Source organism: Pediculus humanus, genomic scaffold (assembly GCF_000006295.1).
Source record: "Pediculus humanus corporis 1103172108309 genomic scaffold, whole genome shotgun sequence".
Taxonomy (NCBI): Eukaryota; Metazoa; Arthropoda; class Insecta; order Psocodea; family Pediculidae; genus Pediculus; species Pediculus humanus.
In genome coordinates, this window is record NW_002987878.1 from 365,953 (window position 1) to 383,640 (window position 17,688).

The 17,688-nt window shown below is 33.6% G+C and overlaps 3 protein-coding genes across 3 annotated transcripts; 2 read left to right on the plus strand and 1 right to left on the minus strand.

Moving 5' to 3' along the window:
- Window positions 1-569: 569 nt before the first annotated feature.
- Window positions 570-4,329, minus strand: Phum_PHUM580710 (Valyl-tRNA synthetase, putative; the record flags this gene model as incomplete). The annotated part of the gene is made up of 9 exons (XM_002432275.1): window positions 570-1,036; window positions 1,102-1,423; window positions 1,494-1,787; window positions 1,860-2,146; window positions 2,221-3,135; window positions 3,207-3,435; window positions 3,523-3,769; window positions 3,846-4,053; window positions 4,215-4,329. 9 exons carry the CDS (start codon window positions 4,327-4,329, stop codon window positions 570-572), a joined length of 3,084 nt encoding a protein of 1,027 aa, XP_002432320.1.
- Window positions 4,330-4,683: 354 nt separating this feature from the next.
- Window positions 4,684-6,378, plus strand: Phum_PHUM580720 (Prostaglandin E synthase 2, putative; the record flags this gene model as incomplete). The annotated part of the gene is made up of 5 exons (XM_002432276.1): window positions 4,684-4,977; window positions 5,056-5,468; window positions 5,539-5,650; window positions 5,730-6,069; window positions 6,299-6,378. The coding sequence occupies 5 exons, from the start codon at window positions 4,684-4,686 to the stop codon at window positions 6,376-6,378; spliced, it is 1,239 nt and encodes a 412-aa protein (XP_002432321.1).
- Window positions 6,379-8,885: 2,507 nt separating this feature from the next.
- Window positions 8,886-17,030, plus strand: Phum_PHUM580730 (ubiquitin carboxyl-terminal hydrolase, putative; the record flags this gene model as incomplete). The annotated part of the gene is made up of 16 exons (XM_002432277.1): window positions 8,886-9,206; window positions 11,428-11,628; window positions 12,113-12,386; window positions 12,466-12,938; window positions 13,021-13,305; window positions 13,523-13,732; window positions 13,830-14,177; window positions 14,270-14,465; window positions 14,543-14,950; window positions 15,023-15,275; window positions 15,349-15,517; window positions 15,602-15,719; window positions 15,800-16,056; window positions 16,150-16,506; window positions 16,588-16,775; window positions 16,880-17,030. 16 exons carry the CDS (start codon window positions 8,886-8,888, stop codon window positions 17,028-17,030), a joined length of 4,209 nt encoding a protein of 1,402 aa, XP_002432322.1.
- Window positions 17,031-17,688: the final 658 nt, after the last annotated feature.

The window sequence follows — 17,688 nt, forward strand, 5'->3', positions numbered from 1 at the left end:
CGGATTGAGCATATTGGATTGGGCGAAAAATCAACCGAGATTACCAAAATTTTTACCTACCGTTAAACAACAAGTTTTTCTCAATCTCCTCGATTTACCAGACGACAAAATCAACGAGTTTCAAGTAAGTTTCCTTTTCCTTTTCCTTTTCCTTCTCTCTTTCTTCCTCTTCCCAATGTAAAGTCACTTAAAACAAAAAACACTTTCTTCTTTCTTCTTTTCTTCTTTTTTTCTTTTCTTTTTTTATAGAAATTCAACGTCACGGAAGAATCTAGGAAAAAACTATTGATGTGGACGCAGAAAAAATTTCATTTGAGTAAAAAAGATGTCCTCGATTTGGTTAAAACTAAAAAATGTAAAGGTTCCTCCGGTGAATGTGTCACACTCCACGACATTGGAATTTTATGTTGTCCCTGGTAAACAAAAAAAACAAAAAAATTTGTTATTTTATCATTATTATTATCATTAATAAAAACCTTTCTTAACGTTAATAAATAAATTTTAATAAATTACCCGTTTCTCTCTCTCTCTCTCTCTCTCTCTCTTTTCTTTTCTTTTTCCCCCATCGTTCAATTCGAACAATTATCTAAGACTTTTTTTATCTGTTCAATTTTTTTCAATTCTCCCCTCATCGATTCCAACGAATTCTTATACTGTATCCTTTTCGTTTTCGTCTTGTTGTCCATTCCTTCGCCCCGCAACCTTTTCAAATTTTCAATCAGTTTATTCTCTTTGCTCAAAACCGACGTTTCGAAACGTTTCAACAGCGTTTCTCTGTCGTACTGAAAATTCAAACGTAAATTATTTTCATTGCAAATTTTTATTCTAAATCGATTATGATCGATCAATCGATCGATTCCACCCACTTTGTGTTCTACGTAAGCGACGCAACCGTCGTGTATTTCTTCCTCTATGACATCCCTACCGTCGTGTGATTCGACTTTTTTCAAACAATTCACTCTTCCCAATTTGGCAAATATTCGATTCGCGTCTCCGAACAACAACTCGTCGAAATCGTTTGATGATTTTATGAAAACTATAATTGTATTATCATTATTATTATTTACGTTCGGGGTGACGAAACAAACGAAATAAACTCACCGTTGGGATTATTTTTCGTCAACTGATACAAATCCAATAATTTTCGAATCGTGCTCAGTAAATGTAAAATACTTTTCATTTGTTTTTCGAGTTTTCCATCGTGGCGACAAGACCAATGTTTCGGCGACGGAAATTTCGTCATAGTTATGCTTTCGAATTTGTCGAATCCTTTGAGTTTGGGCATGGCCTGATACAGGTGTTCCGTCACGAACGGCATGAACGGCGACAACAATTTAAAACCCGTTTCCAAACAATCATGCATGACGTAAATGATATTTTTACACTCGTTTGAATTTTCTCTAACCGTCAATTTTGTACTTTCCTAAAAAAAAATCAAAACTTGTCAGCGCACTTTGACCTTTATTACAATCAAACGTCAATCAAATATTTACCAGATAAACGCCGCAAAAATCGTTTAGGAAAAAATCTTTGATTTCACGCGTCGCAATAGAAAATCTATTTTCGTTTAAACTTTCGTCGACGATTTTGACGACCCCTGCCAACTTTGACATTATCCATTTGTCAAAAATTGTGTGATTTTGACCGCATACGAAATCGTCGAAATCGTTTTCGGTTGTCACGTTGCAATCGTTGACGACTTTTATGAAATAATTCATGGACTGCCATATTTTATTACAGAAAACTCTGTTACCGTAACAAATGTTAAAATCGAAATTGACGGCGGACTCTAAAAAAAAAAAAAAAATCGACATTAAAAAATTTGTGCCGGGAAAACCAATTTTCCTCTTAAAATTCACACCTTGAATGTCGTTGACGCAAAGTGAAAATCTTAGAGCGTCTGCTCCGCACTGCGGTATCCCGTTCGGAAAATTATTTTCTTGTTTTTTAATCGCCGTCTGATAATTTTTACTCGTTATTAATTTTTCATCCAAATTATTTTTAAGATCGTTTTTCAAATCGTTCAAAGAACAACCCCTGAGTACGTATTCGGGATGAATGACGTTTCCCACGCTCTTGGACATTTTCATCCCGTGGGAATCGCAAATGAGACCGTGTAAATATATTTCTTCGAATGGTAAAACTCCTAAAATATTCATCATCATTATTATTATTACATTCTTTCCATCCTGATTTTCTAAACTCGAAATTACTTTTTACCTGTCAGACACCTGCTTAACATCACCATTCTTGCCACCCAAAAAAATAATATGTCGTAACCCGTGACCATAATGGAAATCGGGATTTTTTTCAAATCGAAAGGATTCGAAGACGATGACAAAATATTTAAAGGTAGTAGTGCTGATGAAAACCACGTGTCCAACACGTCGGAATCTTGAGTGATTTGTATGTCATTTCCAGGCTTTTGTAACTTTTCACACGCTTTTCTTTTCGCTTCTTCTACACTCGACGCAGGTATCCAAAATTCATTTTCTTTCGTTTTACAGTGGTACATGGGAATTCTATGACCCCACCACAACTGTCTCGAAAGGTTCCAATCTTTTATGTTGCTCAACCAATTACGCCATATTCCCTTGTAATTATCCGGACTAATTTTCAACGCGTTGCTCTCGACTAAATGCAACGCATCGGCAGCCAATTCTTTGCAATTTAAAAACCATTGATTTTTCATAAGGTATTCTATGACGTCTCCAGACCTTGAACAAACGGGTACTTTCATGGAATGATTGTAGGATCCTTTGAAAAGTTTCAAATTTTTAAGTTCGTTCACGATCGCGTATCTCGCATCGAATCTTTTCAAACCGGAAAATTTATTATCGGTTCCCACGGCATCGATGCGACCATCTTCGTTGATGACATTAATCAATTTTAATTTGTGTTTGGAAGCGACGGAATAATCATCCGATGAGTGAGACGGTGTGATTTTAACGGCTCCACTTCCGAATTCAGGATCGACAATATCGTCGGCAATTACGGGGATTTTCTCCTTTCTGAACGGATGCCACGCCATTTTATTTATAAATTTTGAATATCTCGAATCCGAGGGATGAACTGCGATGGCAACGTCGCCAAGCATCGTTTCCGGACGTGTTGTGTCAACGATAATTTCACTCTCTGAAATTAAAATTTTTAAAAAAATAAATAAAAAGTTAAGCTTGTTTTGATATATGACATAACACTCGTACCTTCATCACATATTTTATAACCTATTTTATACATCAAACCAAAATCCACAGGTTTCTCATACCCTGGAACATTTATTTTCATTCTTTTTTCAACATCAATCCAATTAATTTCAATATCCGATATTGAAGTTTTAATAGCACAAGACCAATTGACCAAAGCTTCTTTTCTATAAATCAAACCTTTGTCAAATAAATTAATAAATGATTTCGTAACCAAATCGGAATGAGCCTAAAACAAATAATTTAATTAATAAACACTAACCGTGTGACTAAAAAAAAAAAATTCTAAATTTTTTTTTTTTTTTGTTTAACTTACACTATCCATTGTAAATTTCAATTTGGACCAATCCAATGAAGCTCCCATGTTTTTCAACTGTTGACAAATCACCCTTTCTTTATCTTCTTTCCATTCGTACATTTTTTTCAAAAATTCTTCTTTTCCCAATTCGTTCCTGTTTAAATTAAATTTTTTTTTTATGTATTTTTCCACAGCAACCTGAGCAGCGATTCCTGCATGATCGATACCAGGAATCCACATAACAGATTCTCCTTTCATTCTTTTCCTGTGCAAAACTTTAAATAATAAAATATTTAATACTAGAAAGAAACGATATGAGAAATTTAAAATAAACAATTTACCATCTCGCAATTACATCTTGTACTGTTGTCGTGAGCACGTGACCCAAATGTAATGTTCCCGTTATGTTGGGTGGTGGAAAAAGTACGACAAACGATTCCACATCTGATTTTGTCGGTTTAAAATAATTATTTTTTTCCCAATGATCGTACCATCTTTTTTCAATTTTTTCAGGTTCATATTTAGGTTCGAGCGTTACACTATACGGAGCTGCAAAAAATATAATTATTTCTATCTCACACACTCCATTACGAGAATCAACTCGACGTTACCCTTTACTCCATTTTCGATAAGACGCCATTTCTAACGAATCTTAAAAATAAAGTTTTAACGATTATTTCATAAAAATAATAATAATAATTCTTACTTACGGTTAACATGATCAGAAAAATTCAAAAATGTGGTTTTGTAGTCGACCCTCGTACCGGCCGATAATTTTCTATTATTTTTATTAATAAAAAATAAATTTTTACCGATTCGATACATAGCATTATTGAAAATTACACTGATTATTATTATTATTATTATTTAATTTTTTTTACAACTGATAAATAATAACTATTATAAAAAATGTTAAAATTAATTAATTTCATCAAAAACGTTTGTCAACCTCCATAACTCATACGATAGTCATAGAGTAAGTAACAACAACAACAAAAAAAAAATCTAATGGAAAAAGATTTGCATTAGCAAAGCAGACGATATTTGATGTGTTATTTCACTTCGTGCATAAAAACTTTGAATGTAGTTTCGGAATGAAGTTTCCCTTTTTTTTATTTATGTTAATCAATCGATTGTATTATTATTAATAACGTGTTAAATGATTTTTTACGCATCGTAATGACCATGTTTAATTTAAGAGTATTATCCAAGAATTTTAGCAAGATAACCGTTAATAAAAACATTAGATTATATTCTGCATATGAAAAATTTAATGCGTATTTCGGTCATAAATCGTTTCAAAAGAATCCGGTTAAGTTATTAGTTGCGGCCGTACCTGTAACTGCATTAGGTGCAGGCTATTATTTTTACGGTACTAAAAAAGAAAACGATGAGTTATTAAACGAGTACGATATAAGAAATGTAGAATATCAATTATTGGAATCTAAACCCAATGTACCCATTGCCAGAACCGTAAGTCATGTGTAACTTATTTAAATAATTTACTCAAATTATCATCGATAAATACTTTTAATGTATAAATTTTTTTAGGTGAACAAATCGAAAGATGATTTAAATTTAAATTTAACCCTTTTTCAATATCCTACATGTCCATTTTGTTGTAAAGTGAGAGCATTTTTGGACTATTACGGTATACCCTATGAAGTCGTAGAAGTTAATCCGGTATTCAGACAGCAAACATCGTGGACGACGTATAAAAAAGTACCCATTTTACTAGCCAAAGTCAAAGATGGTTATCAACAACTCAACGATTCATCAATGATCGTATCTGCTTTAAAAACATATTTATTTAATCAAAATATTAGTCTAGAAGAAATTGTTAATTATTATCCTATGATCGAATTCAAAGAGAAAGAGGGAAAAGTCAAATCGGACGTTTTAAACAAATATTTCCTAATGTTTCAAGATAATGTGCCCAAAGACAAAACAACAGAAGTTGTCAAGTATGTATTATTACGATACTCTATGACTTAAAACGGAAAAAAAATTTTAATCTTTGTGGTAAAATTTTAGAGAAGAAAAAAAATGGAGAGAATGGGCAGATAACGAACTTGTACACACATTATCACCGAACGTTTACAGGACCACAGAAGAAGCTTTGCAAGCATTCAAATGGTTTTCGGAGGTTGGCAATCTATCGACTAAATAATTTTCCCCTGTAAATTATTATTATTATTTTTAAATGTATTTTTTTTTTTTGTCAGGTTGGAGAATGGGATAAACTTTTTTCAGCCTGGGAAAGATTTGTTATAGTTTATGTCGGGGCTTTCGCCATGTGGTTGATAAGTAAAAATTTAAAAAAACGTCATAATTTAAAAGATGACGTAAGAGAATCTCTCTACGATTCGTGTAAAAAATGGATGAAAATTCTTTCGATGAAAAACACTCAATTTCTAGGGGGATCAACTCCCAATTTGGGAGATTTAGCAGTATATGGAGTATTATCGAGTATAGAAGGTTGCATAGCATTTAACGATTTGATTAACAATACAAATATTGGTAAATGGTATTACCCTGTTAAAGAAGCAGTAAATAATCACAAAGGTAGACATGAAATATTTCCAATGTCTACTAAACCTAAATAAGTTTTAAATAAATATCAATTTTTTTTTTTTTTTTAAAATAATTAAAAGTATTCAACAAAAAAAAAAAAAAAAAAAAAAAAAAAACCGTTTTTTCTATCAAACTTCATCCCCAAAAAACTATATAAAAATCGTATATAAAAAAGAATAAAATATTAAACCATTAACGGATTTTTTTAAACGGACCATAGACGTAAACAAAACAAAACAAACGTTTAGTCGCAGCAATTTTTGCTACGGGCAAGATTTCAAAAAAAAAACCATAGCATAAACCTAAATTTTTTCATTACATTCGTCAAACGTGTTTTGGTAAGAGTGTGAGAAAAAAAAAAAAAAATGAACATCGTACAAAAAAAGGGCTGAATTATTTGTACTCGATTTATTTTTACACAAAATTTTTTAAAAATAATTAAATAAATAAAAAAAAATTAAAAAAAAAATTTAAAAAAAAAAAAAAACAAAAAAGGGGATTGTATATTTTATATTAATTATTTAAATATAATTTAAATGAAATTATCGTGGGGGTTGTAATAATAATAATAATAATATCCCCGTGTTACGCTGCATTTTTTTTTTTTTTTTTTTTTTTTTTTTTTTTTTAAACATGTAAATATTATGTCGGTTTGATACGTGACGTAGCAATAATAATAATAATAATAATAATAATACGAGCCTTAAAAATTTTTAATATCGAATATTTTAATTTTTTTCCCCCCGATAATAATAATAATAATAATAATAATAATAATAATAATAATAATAATATATTTTAAAACGTGTATTATTTTTTGTGTTTATGTGTATATCTATTTAACATGTTTTAAATAACACCCTTTATTACCTTTTAATCGTTAACTTGTTTCCCTCTCCCCCTCCCCAATTCCCCCAAGAGTTATAATTATTTGTTAAAATAAAATGTCTGTGTTTTTTTTTTTTTTTTTTCTTATTTCAGTTCCTTATAGTTAAGGGAAAAATAAATTTCATCGCAGAAACATTAGAAGTTAGGGATTCCCCTCAAAGAAAATTAGGTAAGTTTATACTATTATTATTATTATTATTATTATTTATATTAAACAATATCGCATAACCCTATATATATATGTTATAAGATTATGCAATATCATTATTATTATTTCTTTAATTATTATTATTTCTTTAATTATATTAATATCATTATTATTATTTAAATGGCATGAAAATTTCTCACCTCCCCCCCCCCCAAATAATAATTTATTAATATATATATATATAAATTGTCATTGATATATATAAATTATTAGCGAAAATAAAAATTTTTTTTTTTTTAACATCACATTATCCCTGCCTTGTAATGTGTTACATTAAAAATAGATTTGGCATTATATCAAAGTATTTTTACTCTCCTATTTCATATAATATTATTTGTAAAAGTCGCAAGAGAGAGAGAGAGAGAGAGAGATATGGAAAAAATCTCATGTTGTTTATATTATTTCACCGATTTATTATTATTATTATTATTAAATTATACATTCATTTTATAGAAACGAATGAATGATGATGATGATAATATTTTTTAAAAATCATTCGATATTGATTTTATAGATTATTATTATTATTATTATTATTATTTGTAAAAATTCATTAAGAGCGCTTAAATTTTTTTTTAAAAAATTAATCTTATGCGATATTATTATTATTTTTTTAAGATTTCGTGTAGGTTACTCGAATATTTAAAAAAAAGTCACATTTTAAAGCATGCATTTTAAAATGTTAAATTTTTTTTTAATTTTGGGTTTCAGCCAATACATCTCACTTTTTTCTCCCACTCTACCATTTTTCTTTTTTTTTTTTAAATAAAATCAAAATTTTTAAAATTTGAAATTTAAAAAAATTTGACACAATTTTTTTTTTTTCGAATGCATGAACTATAAAAAACCTTTCATTTTAATCTTAAACTTCTTCATTTTTTACTCGATAAAACTTTAAGGATGTGTTTCCCTTATTGTTGTTTCATCGAGTCTTTTTTTTTAATGTTGCAAATTACTTATACTTATTTATAAATATTTAAAATTAACTCACCCATGTGAACTTTACATGTTTAACCATCTTTCATTTCCATCATTTGATTCATCTTTTCATTTCCATTTCTTGTCGAATGAGCAAACAAGATGATGACCATTTTTTACACATAATGTGTTGTTCTTGTAACCTTTTTTTTTCACATAATTTTTAATCACTATTCACTTTAACTTTTAACTTATGAGAGAGAGGGGAAGGGGGAGAGGAAAGGGGGAGGTTGATAGTTGACACACTCCAATTATCATTTTTTTTAAGGGTGGTTGTTGTTTCTTTACATAAATGTCTTTGGCATAACACTTGAATTGTTCATGAGTGATTTTAAATTGTTTATCTAATTAACAACTTTTGGGTATTATTATTATTATTCGTCAACGGTATTCGATGACGCGTTTTCACGTGACCGTTTCGTTTGTTTGTTTGTTTGTTCCCGATTGTCGGAAAATTAACGAATATAAACACCAACTCGCGGTAAAACCGACATCACTTTCGTTCGCGCGCTTGTTTAACCGTTATAACAATCGTCGCGTAATGGCGTAATTTTCGCGCACTTTTCGTTATTTCACCGCCTTTTCGAAATCGTGGCTCGAAATTAAAATTATCGTGTCGCGGTTTTCCCCCGCGATTTTTTTTAAAATTAACGAATTATTTATATTTATACATATAATTTTTTTTTTTAAATGTTTATAACCCCGTGTCCTTATTTGTTTTTCCCTAAAGGTTATGGACGATTGGGCTTCCATACAGTCTCTATCAAGTACTCCCATCAAGAATAACGTCGTGAATATTTTCGAACAATTTAAAAAGAATTTGATTATCGGTGAACAATCCGGTCGGAAAATACCGTTCAAGTCACTTTTTGCCACGATATTGATACACCTGGGCCGACTTTTGTTTCACGTTGTCGTCACGATATCGGGATTTTTTCCCACTCTCGTCATACTCTCCCACATCGGGGGATTCATATTGGAAAGATGGTTGGAAATCCTTTACACTCCCGGGATATACGTTCGTTTTAAAAAAATAACCGTGACCGCGTTGCAGGTAGCCATATTGCTCGCGTACTGTTATTTCCTACTCTCTCTCGTTTACGCGCCATTGTTTTTCGTCGTCCTTAATTTTTTTTCCTTCGTTTAAAAGTGTATTGGGGGTGGAAGTGGGGGTTGGGGGAGGATGGGGAACGTCGATGCATTTTGTCGAAAACGAATGATTACCGGATAATAATAATAATAATAATAAAGTGAATGAAAAATCACCGGAAAAAGTAACCCGAAAAAAAAAAAAAAAAAAAAATGAAATTTCATTTCTTATAAACCTTTTCCCTTTTTTAAAATCAAATCAAATAAATACTATAAGGATCATTTTTGATTAATCTTTTGCTTTAAAAAAAAAAAAAAAATAAATTTTTTGTGAAGGAATCCTTCGAAAGATAGAAAACAAAAAAAAAAAAAAAAAACAAATATGGCGTGACGTCACACGAACGAAACTGTTATTTAATCGCATTACACCTGATATAAAGGTGAGTTCTATAATAATAATAATAATAATAATAATAATAATAATCTTTTCGTGTTTTTAAAATGATAATAATAATAATGATAATAATAATAATCATGTCGGGTTTAAAATGAAAATAATAATAATAATAAATCAAAAAGCATCGTTCGAATTCAATTTGTCGTTATGGGGGTAACCGATCGCGCGATTTGCCACCTTTTTCCTCTCTCTCTCTCTCACTCACTCTCTCTCTCTCTCTCTCTCGCACGATTTTTTTAAATGGCGAAATGTTTTCTTTTTTTTTTTTTTGCACGTGAAATCTTGTTTTCTTTAGTATAAGAAAAAAAAAACGTCGGGGTGAGCAAAATTCATTTTTAAACGAAATAAATATAGATTTATATATTTATATAAATAAATAACGCGTTCGGTTGGGACGCATAAAAAAAAAAAAAATTTAAAATTTCGACGCGTTTAAAATCCGTAAAAAATTAATAAAAAAAAAAAAAAAAAAAAAAAAAAAAAAAAAACCTTTTCCCAACTTTAAACCAGTGAGTGAGAGAGAGAGACCGAGAGAGAGAGAAGGAAAAGTGCAAAAAGTTAACAAAATGCGCTTTATTGGTCATAAACATTAAAAAAAAAAAAAAAAAAAATCTTAAAAAAAAAAAAATTAAAAGAAAATTTTTTTTTTTTTTTAATGTTTTTTAGACTTTTGGATATTTTGCCAAATAGTTTTCCACGACGTTATTTTGTGTCAGTTTCTCACTCTCTCCCTCTCTCTCTCTCTCTCTCTCTCTCTCTCTCTGTCTCTCTCTGTCTCTCTCTTTCTGTCTTTCTCTCTCTCTCTTTCTGTCTCTCTCTCTCTCTCTATCTATCTCTCTCTATTTGCCCCTCAATCATCGACGATTAAATGTCGTGAAAAGTTTTTTTTTTTTTTTTTTAACGAAATTGTGTCAGTTTTTGCGATTTAAGTAAACGTTTATGTATATATATTAACGCTATCGAAATCATTATTATCATCATCATCATCATCATTATTATTATTATTATTATTATTATAAATACATTTTATAAACGTTACGAAGTTAGCAAGTTTGCGACGGTTTTGCAAGTTTCATATTATTATTATTATTATTATTAATATTTTTTTCGGTGCGTTCGTTCTCGTTCGTTCGTTTGTTCGTTCATTCGTCCGTTTGTTCGGTTGTTCGCGTGTGCGTGCGTTTGTGTGGGAAAATGTATTTGTCATTTGTAAAAATAAAACAATCGTACGGATTTTGTCGTCGTTGGACACTTATTTAAAAATATTAATTTGATTTTTTTTAAGAAAAGTAATCGGAAGTAGACGTAAGTTTTCTTATACGAGTAAAAACGTGGATAAAGAGAGAGAGAGAGAGAGTGAGAGTGAGAGAGAGAAAGAGAGAGTGAGAGAGAGAGAGAGAATATAGAAATTGTGTAAACCTTGCAAACGCGACCCAGACACCTTTAGAAAAAATTTTTTTTTTTTTTTTTTTTTTTTTATAACTTGGAGTGCACGGCCTTATAATAATTAATTAATTTTTTATTTATTCATCGTTATTATCATTATTATTATTATTATTTTCTCGTTCGATTTCTTTCGGTAGTATATCGTAATTATTATTATTATTTCGGGGTCGAGTGACATACACACACACACACATATATGTTTAAAAAAATGTTCCCCGCCCCCAATTCGCCCCCCGTCAAATGTAAAACGTCGATCGTTTTAATATTATTATTATCATCGTAGGATATGGTTTGCGCGTTGGAGGAAAAGAAAATAACTTGCGTGATTCAATATAAAGACAATTTCGGACCGGTCGAAGTCACGATTGATTTTCCACGTTCTTCAACGGTTGCAGACCTATACGAAGAAGTTGGGAAAAGGATTCGGTGCCATCACGAATTTTTCAATCTTGTCCTCCAACAGGGAAATGGAAACGAGAATGCGGTAAGTGAATTTTTTTGATGGTGATGGTAGTGGTAGTGGTAGTGGTAGTAGTAGTCGTCGTCGTCGTTGTTGTAGCAACAGCAGCAGCAGCAGCAGCAATGATAATGATAACAATGTTAAATTTCATACGATTCGTATTTCGTAATGATGATGATAACGTTGAGGTAGGTCACGTGGGAAAATCCACGACGCACAATTTTCATTGAAGAATTTAGAGAGTAAGAAAGAAAAAAAAGAAAATTCCGTTTCTTGCGTAAAAAATTTTCCAAGGGTAACAAGTTTTTAAAAAAAAAAAAACCAAATGAATGACGGTCGGTTTCATGTGCGACAAGTCAAGAGTTTTAGAGGACGAGGACACTCTTAATAAAAAATATATTAATAAAAAAGGGGGGAGGGAGGGGGGGAAGAAGAACGACAACCGTTCCATCTGCTATCATACTATTATCATCATCATCATCATCATCATTAATTATTTGTTTTCCAGGTGCATTTAAGTCATTGCAAAAGCGAAACGATTGAAAATGTCGGATTCAAAATTGGGCCCGACGAAAAAAACATTGTCCTCTTACACACGATACCGGATCCGGACGTGTCAAAAACATACGATCTTCGTATGAGGAGCATAACGAGCTCCCCGCCGACAGCCTCCGGCGACCATGAAACTCCAGCCGTGCCTCCGCCTCCGCCACCCCCACTGTCCTCGAACGTCAGCGATGACTGCAGCAGTTGCTCAAACGCGAGAGTTCGCCACGAAATCGGTAATGATTTATTTATTTATTTTTTTTTTTTGTGGCGTGTGCCTTAACCGATCCTTAATTTACGGTTTACCACTTTCAGGTTACGTAGGTTTAGTCAATCAAGCAATGACGTGTTACCTAAACAGTCTCCTTCAAGCCTTGTACATGACTCCGGAATTTCGTAACGCTTTGTACAATTGGGAATTTGACGGATCGCCGAACGAAGAAGTCAAATCCATACCGTATCAACTTCAAAAGCTTTTTTTAAATTTGCAAACGTCGCGAAAGTCGGCGGTCGAAACAACGGAACTCACGAGGAGTTTCGGTTGGGATTCGTGGGAAGCGTGGCAACAGCACGACATACAAGAACTCTGCCGCGTCATGTTCGACACTCTCGAGCAAAAATTCAAAAACACGAAACAAGCGGATCTAATTAATCGTTTATACGAGGGGAAAATGGTCGATTACGTCAAGTGTTTGGAATGTTCGACGGAAAAATCTCGGGAGGATACTTTCTTGGACATACCGCTTCCGGTTCGACCGTTTGGAAGTAACGTCGCGTATGGAAGCGTGGTACGCGTTCTATCGACTCTAACGAGAAAAAACCTAAAGCGCGAACCGAACCTTGTTCTATATTTTGTTTTTGTTTTTTCAGGAGGAAGCTCTGAGAGCTTTCGTTCAACCGGAAACTTTGGAGGGTAACAATCAATATCATTGCGATACGTGTAATAAAAAATGCGATGCCCACAAAGGCCTTAAATTTTCAAAGTTCCCATATTTACTCACTCTCCACCTCAAACGATTCGATTTCGATTTCAACACTCTACACAGAATCAAATTAAACGACAAGGTGTCCTTTCCCGAAAAGCTCAATTTGAACAGTTTTATATGTCACAAGAAGGGTTCGGAAAAGAGTAGCGAGTCATCACCCGAAGACGCCGTCATTAAATGCGATGATTCTTGCACGACTGATAGCGGGTCGGCTTTGGACGATGAAGTTTGCCAGGGTCTGGATCCAATCAATCCGATCGTATCAAATTCTCACGAAAACAATCACAACAATGATTATCAAGTAATCAATTAAATTTTTAATTGTTAATTTGATTTTGTACAATCGTTTCTAATTTCTCTCTCTCTCTCTCTCTCTGCCTGAACAGGATGACGATGAAGGTATCGACATGGGACAACAACACGAAAATGAAAAAAATCGATGCAACGCAATCCCCGAAACGACGGGACCCTACGTTTACGAATTGTTTTCGATAATGATACACTCGGGTAGCGCGGCCGGAGGACATTATTACGTGTACATAAAAGATTTCAAAGATGGCGAATGGTATTGTTTCAACGATCAAAACGTCGCGAGGGTTCGTTTTCATTTCTCCCCCTCCCCCTTTCCCCCTCCTTTCCGTGCATGGAAAAAAAAAACCGTTTTTTGACGTACGCATTTTTATACCCTTGCAGATAACATACGACGACATAAGAAAAACCTACGGCGGAGGTCCCATAAAAGGCTATTATTCCGGAGCTTACAGTTCGAGCACGAATGCTTACATGTTAATGTACCGGCAAATAGATAGAGAAAGAAATGCTTTCGCCATGACCGTCGACGAATTTCCCGAACACATAAAAGCACTGCATGCAAAATTGGAAGAGCAAAAAGAACTCGATTCAATAGTCAAAGATGTAAATACGTACAATTGCAAATTGAGAATATACTGTAATTGTCCGAATCAGAATTACTTATCCGAATCGAGGATACACATATATAACGAATCCACGCTCAAAGATGCTCTGCAAATGAGTTATAAAGTAAGGAAATGAATCGTAACGTCTTGTCCTACTCCCCGTCGTACTCATCATCGCCATCATCATCATCAATCGAATTGTTTTGTTTTTTTCAGAGATTTAATTTAGAAAAATTAGTACCCATCGAAAGATGTCGGTTAGTTAGTTACGATAAAGTTAGAGACAGCATAATATGTTCGTTCGAAGGAAAAGAATACGAGCAAGTGTCCGATATATGTAATCATTACGGTAACGAATTCTTATTGGAAATACGAGAGGAGGGAGAAGACTTTATCATGTACAAATCAGGAGGTGAGATACGTCACGCGTATCAACCATCTCTATGACTTACAACTGATAATCCATTTTTTTTTTTTTTTTCCATAAAGATATAAATACGATAGTAATATTAGTGAACGTTGAAACGGAAGACGTCAACAGTCCCGTGGTAGTTCGAACGAATTTTTCCACCACCGTTAAAGAATACAAGGAAATGGTTGCGAAACAATTAAAGTTACCAAGCGACGCGATAGTTTTCGCACTAGAAAAATTTTACCGTCGAAGACTTTTGCAAAACGACGACTCGGCGTTAAAACACGAAGATTTTTACGACAGCATAAAAGTTTACGTTGCTCCCGTTTGTTCGTCGACGTCGACCACGACGACGACGACGACGACGAGTCCCGGCGAAGGTTTCGAATTACAAAAACATTTAACACTCAACAAATTACAAAAAATCGTCGATAAATACGAACATGTGATAACGTTGTACATAACTCTCCCTGACGTCGATAGTGGTACGTATATATACGGGTACACAAAGAAAAAACATTTCAACTCTTCCTGATTTCTCTTCTTCGTTTTCACAGAAACATTAGAAAGATTAGGTATACCTCCGTTGGATCAGTCGAAACCACATTCGACGAACGTGCCGAGCAAAACGGCGTGCGACGAATTGATATTAAATTGCCAAAGCAGTAGCAGAGGTCCCTCGCCGAGCAGTCATAGAGATCCTTCGCCTCAACCCCTACCCGATCCGGAAGACGAAACCGCGGGACAATGCGTCGGACCCCATTCGGATCAAAGTGCCAGCGAGGATAGCAGTTTGACGGATAGCGAAAGGTTCGAAACGATTGAAAAAAATTCACGTCGGAAAAATCATGACGTCATCCTTCCGTTTTTCTTTTTCTTTTAGAACAATCGTGGGAGAAGCACCTGGTGATTGTCTTGCTCAGTTATCTCCAAATAGTTCTCCGGCAGATTCCGATCACGTTCTGTCATTCGAAGGTGAAACTACTAGTACTACTACCACTACTAATGACTGTTCGTTGAAGAGAACGGATCATTACCGTAGTAAATTAATCGTGAGTGTTTCTCTCCTCTCCCTCTTTCCATCTTTCTCTCTCTTTAGATTCAGTCATTTAATTTTCTTCTTCTTTTTCTTCCAGACTGGATTACATCCAAGTGACGACTGCGAAAATTGGGATGGAGATGATGAATCTTGTCATAAAAATTTTAATTATTTTTTCAAGGCTGTTCCTTATACCGATAAGTTAAATCAAAAATGTAATTGACAACGGCGAAGAAACACGAATGAATGATTGAATGATTGATTGATTGATTGATTGATTTTTTTTTTTTTAAAGGTTTAAAAGTTTTTGTCGACAAGAGAATGTTACAGAAAACTTTCAAACAGTGCCTAGAATCATTTGTCGGCGTGTCGGTTGAAAATTTCAAAATATCCAGAGCTTGTAGTAAAAATTTGGATTTAGATTATTCATCAATTTCCGATACTTTGGACATATATAAAGACAACGAAAAATTATTCATCAAATTGGGGAGAGCTCTCAAAAAGGGAGAATATTTAGTTAACATTTTTCTATTGTCTCCGAATTGCGACGAGGTGAGCGAGAGAGAGAGAGAAAATTGAGTGATAATAATGATAAATAGATGGATGGATAATGATAGAGGACGGGGGTTTTTGTCTTTTCCGCAGCCTTTCAAACATTTATTCGAATGGATAATAGCCATCAATTCGTCCGTGTCGCAAGTCAAAAAAGAAATCCTAGACGAAATGAAAAGGAAATGTGCCATCGAAATACCATACAACAGGTGCAGGTTGAGGAAAAAAGTTTGGAGAACTCCGACGAGGCCTTACCTGGACGGGAGAACGTTCGACGATTTGACAAACAGTTGGGAATTGTTCGTTCAAGAATTGCCCGGAGACGATCCCGTCACTAGTCCAGAGCAAAAATTACTCACTGTCCGACAATTTAATCCGTGCGCGAGAGAACCCAAACCCTACGAGGAATTAGTATTGAACAACGATAGCTTTGCAGAATTTAAAGAAAAGGTACGTCGAAAGGTCCCTTTTCGTTCGAACGTTCGAACCTATTATTAATAATAATAATGATAATGAATGATTGGTTTTCAGTTATCGGAAATGAGCGGGATTCCGGCGGAATTCATAGAAACGGGTAAAGCTCCGGGTTCTTTTCCATCCGTCGACTATTGGATATTGACTCCACACACGGAAATCGAATGGTGCACGGCGGGTAGTAAAACGTCTTCGGACGACTCCGTTCTTAGTTTGTACGACGAAAGTCACTTGATATTTTACAGGTATTTAAACTAAAATCGTTTGTTTGGTTCGTTTGTACGTCTTTATATGTGTATGTCGTCATGTCATCTCTCTCTCTCTCTCTCTCTCTTTACAAATATTCCAGGGACAGCAGAGAAAAGGGGAATTTGTTTTTAATGAAAGATAAAAAGTTACTCAAAGACAGGAGAAACAGATTTTATTCGCCGGTCAAAGAAAGACCTTTAAAAATTTATTTGGATTCGCCGCCGAAAAAAGACGAATCGGATGTTGATTGATGATGACTTTGGCCGGGATTTCGCGAAGGTACGTCATCCTACGTCATAGATCGATAGATCGTTTTAAAGTTCCGTCATCGTTATCATCATTATTAATTTTTTTTTTTTTTAGCCAGCCGGTTCGAATTCGATGACACTCGAATAATACTAAACTAAACGAATATAAAAAATGAAAATGAGAATTTCCTCTTTCTCACGCGTCGCGATGGTGGTCAATATAAACGATTTGTCAACAAAAAAAAAACAAACAAACAAACAAACAAATAAACAATCATGGATGATGATGGACTCGAGGGTTTTCGTGTGTACACGCACGTGACGACGACGACAACAACAAGTTAACAGTTAAAGGAAAGGAGAAGAAAAAAGGAAGAAAAGGAAGGGAAGAAAACGTTTACTTATTTGTCACACGGAAAAGGAAGCGAAACGTTTCCGCGAATGAATGAATGAATGAATGAATGAATGAATGAAACAAAACAAAACGATTTACAATAATTCAATCATCAAAACGTATGCTGCTGCTGCTGCACACACCTACGACCCTAATTTCGAATATTTCTTTTCCTTTTTTTTCTGCTGCTGTTGTTGTTGCTGCTGCTGCTATTGTTGCTGTTGTTGTTGTTGTTGTTGTTGAAATTGTTTTTTGTCATGTTAGCGC